Source organism: Sinocyclocheilus rhinocerous, unplaced genomic scaffold (assembly GCF_001515625.1).
Source record: "Sinocyclocheilus rhinocerous isolate Xijiao unplaced genomic scaffold, SAMN03320098_v1.1 scaffold317, whole genome shotgun sequence".
Classification (NCBI taxonomy): Eukaryota; Metazoa; Chordata; class Actinopteri; order Cypriniformes; family Cyprinidae; genus Sinocyclocheilus; species Sinocyclocheilus rhinocerous.
Window position 1 is genome coordinate 684,895 of NW_015633534.1, and position 10,175 is coordinate 695,069.

At 38.2% G+C, this 10,175-nt stretch overlaps 1 protein-coding gene across 1 annotated transcript in view; it reads left to right on the forward strand.

Annotated features, from left to right (window-relative positions):
* The window catches only part of cops4 (COP9 constitutive photomorphogenic homolog subunit 4 (Arabidopsis)), a 5,712-nt gene extending 2,571 nt beyond the window's left edge, over positions 1-3,141 (forward strand). The window contains exons 6-10 of the mRNA XM_016557787.1: positions 850-1,000; positions 1,115-1,285; positions 1,371-1,486; positions 2,648-2,732; positions 2,815-3,141. Coding sequence (XP_016413273.1) covers positions 850-1,000; positions 1,115-1,285; positions 1,371-1,486; positions 2,648-2,732; positions 2,815-2,948 — 657 coding nt within the window. The 3' untranslated portion in view covers positions 2,949-3,141. The remainder of the gene's footprint in view (positions 1-849; positions 1,001-1,114; positions 1,286-1,370; positions 1,487-2,647; positions 2,733-2,814) is intronic.
* The last annotated feature ends 7,034 nt before the right edge of the window (positions 3,142-10,175 follow it).

The window sequence follows — 10,175 nt, forward strand, 5'->3', positions numbered from 1 at the left end:
GAAATCGCATCATATGACCCCTTTAATGGCTGTGTGTTGAGTTATTTTGAGGGGACAGCAAATTTACACTGTTATACAAGCTGTACACTCACTACTTTACATTGTAGCAAAGTGTCATTTCTTCAGTGTTGTCACATGAAAAGATATAATAAAATATTTACAAAAATGTGAGGGGTGTACTCACTTCTGTGAGATACTGTATATAAAATTAAAAAATGTATATATAGATATTATTTTATATTTAGAAAAACATTTTGCAGATGTTTTATATATGTAAACAACATAAATTAATAAAAAATAATATTATAACAATTGAAATATAAATGTATTAATATATTAATAATATAATAATTTTTTAAATTACACAAATTAAAATATATAATAAAATTACATATACAGTTTATATATTTCTGTGACTGGTGGTTCAAAAAAAAAAAAAAAAAACTCATAAAAACCCATTTTTTTGTGGCCCAACCATTCCAATACAAAAAGTAATTGTATCCAAATACTCGGGTCTGTTAGATTACTAACTGACAGTGTGTGATTTTGTAATATCTGGCTGCTTTATGATTATTGTGAACTAGGGCTGCACGATAAATATCGCACGATTGTCATTGTTCACTGACAAGCTGCGCAAAACCACGATCATATTTTGCGCATGTTTTGCGCAGCTTGTCAGTGAACAACAGCTCTGTGTAGTAAATGCTGCTCCACGTGAAAGCTCGCACGTGTAGAGATTTACCGCTGATTACAGAACCGGCTTTACTGACGAGATGCGCATTAAATATCGTGCGATATTTATCGTGCAGCCCTATTGTGAACTGTAATATATTCCATCATGTTTTGCAGGTATGTTACTCCAGAGTTCTGGACTATCGGAGGAAGTTCATTGAAGCAGCTCAGCGCTACAATGAGCTTTCTTACAAATCCATCGTCCATGAGACTGAGCGTCTGGAGGCCCTGAAGCATGCGCTTCACTGCACTATACTGGCCTCTGCAGGTACTCTTCATCTATTACATCATTAAGATTAAACTGCTGGAACTGTGGTTAAACCGTTTCAGCTTCATTTGAAGCTGGTCACATTATATAATCAATTCTCAATGTGTCCAAAAGGTCAGCAGCGCTCTCGTATGTTGGCTACGCTCTTCAAGGATGAACGCTGTCAGCAACTCGCCGCTTATGGCATCCTGGAAAAAATGTACCTGGATCGAATCATTCGGGGAAACCAGCTGCAAGAGTTTGCTGCCATGCTGATGCCACATCAGAAAGCCACCACAGCCGACGGTATTACGTTATGCTTTAGTGCTGTCATTTATTCATGTTCTTTGCTAGGAAAGGCTAATGACTAATACTTGTCTAATGCTTTCAGGTTCAAGCATCCTAGACCGAGCAGTCATTGAGCACAACCTGCTGTCTGCTAGCAAACTCTACAATAACATCACGTTTGAAGAGCTAGGAGCTCTTCTGGAGATTCCTCCTGCAAAGGTACAGCTGTGCTTGACTGACTGAGTGTCAGGAAACGTCTATTGTAAATTAATGTTTTTGAAAGAAGTCTTTTATGCTCTCCAAGGCGGCATTTATTTGATCAAAAATACAAGAAAAAACGTAATGTGAAATATTATTACAATTTAAAGCTGCAGTCTATAACTTTTTTTGGTTAAAAATGATCCGAAATCAATATTTGAGCAAGTACATAACCAGCCAGTGTTCAGAACGATCTCTTACTTTAGTCCGATCCACAACGGTAAGCTTATAATAATGTTTTCTAATTTGAGTGGTACTGGTAGGTTTTCGTGGGAAATTCGAGCATGCCGCTGCGTCATTACGTCGTGTCTGTAAACATAAAGAAGGCATCCCAGCTAGTATCTTATATCGCATGTGATGATGCTGCAAGTGGCGGATCGTTTATATTATAGTAAGTGACTGAAATTAGATTATATTCCAGTTTTAAATGTGCATCTGATTACAGTAAGCCTACGTGGAATTACACAAGTTTTGTATTTCAAAGAGAACCAGTTCTAAAAAAGAATAATTTGCTTTTTGGGTTAAGAGAATTTCTTTATATGAAATTTGAATGGGATTAGACTGTACAGAAATTTAAATCTACATGTAACGCTACACACTACATACATGTAGTCATGCAATGCTGATGTTGTTAATATTAGCAATATGAGAACAAAGTATAACAATAATAATAATTTGCACGGTTTGATGTGATATGAGCTAACCGAGCGTTAGATTTAATCACCATTGGTAGTGCGATTTTTATTGCAATGCTTTTTTCCTCAGTTGGTCAGAACAAAAGTTTCAGACTTGTTTCTCATTTGTTCAGATGACAATATCCGGTGAAAATTCTTATTTGGGTCATACTTCCAAGATGTAGAATCTGTTATTCCGAAGTACAGTGAATAATACATGTACGCGTGAATTTTTTTTCCCCGTTTTTTATTTTTGACAAATTTGCAAAGATTTTAAACAAACCTTTTACACATTGTCATTATGGGGTATTGTTTGTAGAATTTTGAGGAAAATAATTAATTTAATCCATTTTGGAATAAGGCTGTAACATAACAATGTGGAAAAAGTGAAGTGCTGTGAATACTTTACGGATGCACTGTATATACACATATCTTTGTTTTCCTACAGGCAGAAAAGATAGCGTCACAAATGATTACTGAAGGTCGCATGAATGGATTCATTGACCAGATAGATAGCATTGTCCATTTTGAAAGTAAGTTTGGTTTTGGGCTGAATATGTTGTATAAAAACTGTAACCATGAATAAAATTGAATGAAGTCTCTTATTTCCATCAGCGCGGGAGCCGTTGCCCACCTGGGACAAGCAGATTCAGTCACTGTGCTTCCAGGTGAACAACCTCCTGGAGAAGATCAGTCAGGCAGCACCGGAGTGGACGGCACAAGCCATCGAGGCCCAGATGACCCAATAATCTCTTCTGAGCACTTTGCTTTCTCTTTTGTCATTGGTCAAAGCAGAAAAGTCTCCCATTGAACTTAATTCAACCCAGCACATATATATTAATGTTCTGTTAAACTTGACCTTTTGGCTTGTGAAGTTAATATTTTCATAGTTATGGTCTGGGAGTATCCGATGATGAATAAACGCCGTGAAAATTTCTTTGTGTCTCGAAAATGTTGTCTCTGTTTTGCTTCACGTCTTTACTGCTAGAAACTCAAGTTTTTTTCTTTACTGCTGAAATTCAAGTTTGATTTCAGTGACAAAAGATATAATTTTATGGTGAAATAACACAATCCTTTTGAATAGAGTAGTGATTCATTTCACTTTAAAGTCACTTCACATAGGCCTCAAGTCTAACGAAAGTTAACAAGTACGCAAGAATGATCTGAAAAAAATGAAAGACATTAATACTGTTTAATGTAGCTATCCAGCCATCATAGAGTTGCGTAACTTTTCATTTTGTATTTACAGTAATTATGACATGGACCAAAGGCAGCTTCGGTCAGTTCATGCTGCTGTTGCCAAATTCTTACCCAACTTTCTGTATTCCTCCATAGAAATCGAGATTCATCAGAACGATGTTCTGACACCAATCATGCCATGGTCTAAAGTCTAAATAACAGATCACATTTCCCCATTCTGATGGTTGATCTCAACACGAAGATCTGAAAAATATGAAGTAGTAGGCTGTCCACTTGTTCTCAGACTAACATCGGGTTATCACTTTCTTTCTTTTTTCTTATTAAATATAGTAGTGAAAGTAAATATTTGATTCAGATGATTTAGACATTTGACGTGAACCTGACACCAATCTTGCACAGATAATGCCAAAGCTTCATATCCACAAACAGATCAGATAGTACTGTTTATTGAGTTTATTGAGACGCAGCCAACAGAAGTGCTAATAAACAATGTATTACTACTGTTTTACTACTGTTGATGCACTGAGCAGCCATATTGGATTCTGAAATAGGGTTGTTGCAGTTCCTTCAAATTTCCCAGTTGCAAATATGACTTTCCTATTAGATGTCAAATAAACGTTTAGAAAATGTCTTTTAGATGTTTATGATTTAGAATGTATGTAAAACTGACATCTCATAGACGAACATCAGATGTTTGTACACAGCAGATTCTTGCCAGAAGAAGCACTCTTGCAGATGTACGTGTGCTATTTGTACTTATAAATAGCCAATGTGTTAGTAATAGACACGCTAATAACTAGTTAATAGTGAGAATTGGTCCCTATACTAAAGTGTTACCACTAGTTCTTATTTATACTAGTACTTTGAATACTCATTAAATAGATGTTTATTTATTACATACAAGTGTTTATTCATTAGATACTAGTTCTTTTTGAATTCACTGGAAACTCATACTATTTAAATAGATACTAGTACACGTTTACTACTTATTCCAAATGTTACTAGTAAGTTTTTTTTTTTTTTCATTATAATATTTTTAATTGAACTCTACAGTGGTCATTCTGACTAGTCATAACATAAGTAAAAAGCAACTGTGACTAGTATAATAAGATTTTGTTACTAGCAAGAATGACAAAAGATAGGCCTACTAGAAATATAATTTCAACACTTTTACTTCCCCATTAAGTCCCGTGCAACAGCATGCTGGGAAGTACTTTAGCAGAAAACAGTATAACCCCAAAAAGAGAGACCAATTCGTCAAATGAAGACCAGGAGTCAAATTTGAGTTCACTTAGTTCACAGATGTTGGATCACACCATGCCAGAAATATTATATCCAGCCTTGGATGCCTAATCCTGTCAGAAAATAACTGTTTTGTCAACTAGTCAGCAAAGTTGTCTTATACTCAAAACCCATTAACAACAAATCTTGTCTGGTACCCAAAACTGTATTAACACAGTCTTCTATCAGCCAAGAAGTTGACTGAGTAAAGACAGAGAAGAGCAGAAGCAGGGGACAAAATAATGATGGTAAAAAAGGAGCAGAGTTTATTAAATAATCTCAGTTGCTTCTGTTTCAATGCTCAGACTGTGTCTGACCAACACAAATCCAACAAGTGTTATTATACAACAAGCAGTAGCAATGGAAAATTACTGCTTCAAAACAACATCCCATGACATTACAAACCTTGAAGTGGAGAATAATCAATGAATCAATCAATTAAATAAGGCTATAAATGGTTTAAATGATTATTATAAATGATTAAATGTAATAATAAAATGATGAATGAATGAAAGTAAAAAACACCACAAATGCATGGTTGCTTTGTTCAAGTAACACACACACACACACACACACACACACACACACACAGTTGCTACCAAGAATCCTTAGATCTTTACAGTTTACTGAAGACAGATTTATCCATACTTCCAAAGACCATAGAAAATGAGTAGAAGGAACCAGTCTCAAGCTAACTTAGAAACACAGTGTTTGTGGATACATGTGCTGCGTTATTGACCTTTGAGACCCTACAGGCACAATCATCTTTACATGTCTCATACAGCTATCATGAGCAAAATAAGAAGGAAACATCAAACTCTACACTGCATGATTCATTTGATTGCACAGCTGATTTAATTAATTACAAACTAAATCTATCCATCCTTTTCTTGCCGTAAAAATGGGCGCGGCCATTTGTAAATTTTATGGGTCTAGCTTCCGGTCTCATACAAAACAGTTCGTTTTGCTGCTTGATATTGAAAATTGGTGTCTTACCATATTATTTTAATGTATTATCTTAATTATGAACACACTGGTTTACAAAACAAAAACAACAACAACAGAAAATATTATATAACCCACAATAATTTTTGCAATAAGTAAAGCTAGCCAGTAGCCATTAAGTGTTTTGAACATCAACACTCTGCTGTCAAACAAAACTCTTTAAACTTACTTATTTATTGGTTGGTTGGAAGTGTTATTTGCTTTTAGTCAAACTGAACTAAACTGTGATTAGACCAATAATGCACTTTAAAAAAGTGACACAGCCTTTCACTTTTTCCGTGTAGTAGAGGTATATTGTCAGCTGATTCCCCAGCTGATTTTTGATGTCATGGCTGCAGCACTGTACTATTCCGACTAACTATCCGACTGTATCGAGATTATCCTGAATGGACTTTTCAGACTATAAAGGTAAGAGTGAAATGGTCTCTCTCACTCCAAATGACACTTTTTCACCTTTTGACAATTTTTCCCCCTCAAATGCTGAATCTACCATTTATAAAACGTGCATTTTTCTGTAACTGTCCAAAGCATGTGAATGTGAGGCACACGATTGGCTGTTGGCCATTATGTATCAGGCTGTAACATTCTAACACTGCGTTGTTATACACAGTACACATTTGGCACCATAGTGTGTTGTACTTTTTACCCCACTACATTTTATAAAAACATGTCCTTCCTATTTTGAACTGAAGAAATCATCCCCTGCTCCAAGATGCGAGAGCTGTGTCCGATTTGTGAACGAGCGGATTCTTTTCAATTAACCTGTTAAATAGGTTAGCAAATCGCACTGAATGATTTATTAGTGAACTGGACCTATTCGATTGCATCTGTTCTCAAGTCAACAATTCAAAATGAGCCATGAACGGGAGGTCATTGAAGATTCAGTGCATGAATGATGGGTCAAAAAGTTACTAATGTTGAATTTTAGGATTTATTATTGATGACTGTCAGTTGTTGGTGAACTAAATCTACTGTAAAAAGGTAAGCTGTTTAAGGCCATTGTATGAAATGCTTGAATGTGGACATGTCCACATTTACGTATCATATGTATCATTATGTATCATGTACCATCTGAACTGGGTAGGTTTTGGGTAAAAACCTAAACATTAAAATAATGCAGATTAATGCCCATGCATTTATCCTGCCGTTTAAAGTGTTTCAATTGTTATAAAATGCTCTGGTTACTAACGTAACCTCGGTTCCCTGAGATAACGAGAATAAGTGTTGCGTGAGAACACTATGGGGAAACTCCTGTATATTCTGAATACTGAAGCCTGATTTGTTAAAGTTTGTGTAGCTGCACGAACAAATTGCTTTTCAGCCCACCAAAATGGGCGGAGCTGACTGCCTAGGTCATTGGTATAAAAAACCCTGCCCATTCAGCAGGGGAGCAGGATGACTAGGCGGACAAGACCCATTCCTGAAGGGCAAGGACATCCAGGTTATAAAACCTAGCAAAGGTAGACATGAAGACCAGTCAGCTGCTGCACAGATATCTCTGATAAAGACTGGATCAAGCCCAGGAGGAGGCCATTCATCTGGTGTAGTGGGCCCTCACTCCAATAGGACACTGTGAGCCCACTGAGGTGTAAGCCAGGGCTATAGCATCAACTATCCAGTGGGATAGTCTCTGCTTCATAACTGGCAGCTATTTAGAGTGGCCTCTGAAGCATACAAAGAGCTGCTCTGATTGCCAAAAATGGCCAGAGCGCTCCACATAAACTCTAAGGGACCGGATCGGGCAGAGTAAATTAGGACCCTGCCTGTCCTCTGAGTTATGGAGAGCTAGAATAGTAATAACCTGTGCTCTGAACAGAGTGGAGAGCACCTTGGGCTCATAGCCATGTCTTGGTTTGAGGACGACCAATTGCAGTGGCTCAAATGGAGGGCCTCGAAGGGCCCTTAGGACCGTGGACAAGTCTCTCAGTGAGCGCAGGTTGCACTGTGCCCATAAAAGGAAATGTCTCGCCATCCTGTAGAGGGACCGTGACCTGAGACCAACCTGGGGATTTATAAAGACTACCACTGTCATATTGTCTGAATGGACGAGGACATGGTGCCCCCTTAGGGCTGACATGAAGGCTTTTAGGGCCAGAAAAACTGCCATCATTTCAAGGCAACTGATTTGTAGGTGTTGCTCCAGGCTGGACCAGGAGCTGAATAACGGTCTGCCTCGCACAGCACTCCCAAACCAAAGGGGCCACAGCTCTGAGGCTGTGATGGTTTACTTTTAGGATCTACGGTGTCTGTCGCCAGCAGACATTCTACTTTGGAATGGGGAATGTGAGCACCATTACCCTGGACTGAAGTTTTGATGACACCCTTGAAGCATATTAGTGTTTGCAGGACCCGACTTGATACGCCTGGTATGGCTTCCAAAGCCTGACCTGGGAGACACTTGTGCTGCAGTGAAGAGGAGAATTACTCTGTCCGCTATAACAGCAATGGATTTCATGGGTGGAAGCACATCTAATGTGGCGAACCCAGCATCGGCAATAACACAACACTCCAACACTAGATCTGGACAGGGGCTGCGAGAAGGGGTGCACCTGTTTACTGTGAATTTCCAGGAAAAAATGGGGCAGGTCTCTGACGGGGAACTCACTGGCGGCACCCAGGTGAAGACACCATTTGTCAGGTCGGCTATGGGCAGACCCATCCAGAGCTGACCACTCCATGCAGAGGTCCTCATCATCACGCATATGAGCTTGGTGTTCAGACTGGGCATCACCTGGCTCAATCCAGCATCACCTTTGCACAATTCTCCGCATTAGAATCTGCCAATGACACACTGTCCTCCTCTGAAACCCCCCAAAAAGGGTCATCTGCTCACAGATGACAGACTGAACTGTAACCTATTTAAGCTCTATGTGTATAATGCAAGGACTTTCAAACTTTTTAATCCCATGGACCCCCAAATGATGATTCCTTGCCTTAAATATAAATACAACTACGTATTTTATGTATAAACACTTTTGTGAGAAAGCCCTAGCCACACCCCCTAGTGGCACGTAGCGCAGTTAGGAGTGGACATTTTGTCTCGACAGCAGTAGGTTACAAATCAGGCTGGCTGGACTGTTTATTCAACTTTGTATATGTTTTACCAGTGTGTAAATGATTACGGGTGAGTTTCCATATATAATTTGTATTTGTAATCTATATTATTGTTCTGAATGTCGATATTTGCCCGTAAATTGAACGCATTTTAAACTGCGTCACAAACGAAAGTGAAATCGAAAGTGAAACCAAACGCTTTCGTATCGGACTTTGAGCTTTATAATAAGTGTATTTCTATTAGAATACAAATGATTATGTTCACTTCCTAGTTACATATCACCCGGTTTGTTCAATATTGTTTGAAATGTCAAATTTGATGACGTTGCACTTTCCCTGCTTGTAATATTGAGCATACGCAACAATCGCGCAATCTGCTTGTAATTGTTTACTTTATTTACTAATATAATCGGCAAATAATGTATGTTACTTAATATATTACTTAATAACTGAATGTTTGTGTCATTTACTGATATATTTACCACTGTTTTCTTTGTATCTCTTCTGTCTATTATAGACCACATGTGTGAAGTAACATATACAAATCTCCTTTGATTAAACAAGTTAAATTGGAATTCCCCCTCCTGTTTCTCTTACCGGAAACACACACCACCATCTTGGCTGCACTACACCTGAACCCACTGAGCGTCCCATACGCTCGTATAACTTTTATATAATGTACAGACATATTGTAATTAATGTAATTGGCAAACAGCAGCCTACATTTCTCATGTTTGCCTCCCTGTCTGAATGGTGGTAGGGGCATACCTTTGATTGTCCCTAACGGTTGATGCAAGGTGAACAGAGTTATGTAGGGCAGTATAGATTCCCTCTACTTTGTTTACCATATTGTTGAGTCTTGAAGTAGGGAATATGCTCCCCTTTGGTTGGGATTAAGCACTTACATCAGGCTCTGAGACTGGACTGGGGATGTAAGAGATGCGGAGACGCAATAATCACGACCTGTCATCTAATAGGTTCAGTACATTGCAGGATGTTAAAGGACTGCTGAGGTAATGGATAAGTTGGTTGCGGTGAGATGATTCATGGTCCCTCTTTATAAGATTTGAGACTAGTTGACCTCTTCTCAGGCTCATGGTGACTAGAATTTCTCACTGGTTTCACATATATAGAGTAGGTTTTGTTTTAGAAAATAAAATTAGAAAAGGAACTAAAACACTGTCCTTGTCACACTACATCACTTGCTCCCTCTAGTCAAGGGTTGAGCAAGGTAAATTGTTAGGAAGGGCAGTATACAGTATGCTACCTCTACTACTTTTGGGTCTTGAAGTAAGGATATCTCTCCCGTTTGTATGGGTGCCGTATTTTGGCTTTGCTTTGATAATCCTAATAAGAAGAGGAAGTTTGCCTGCGAATGCATCCCTCCTTGTTATCTGTTGTGCATTATGGTCAAGTACTAAAAGAAAAAGATGAAG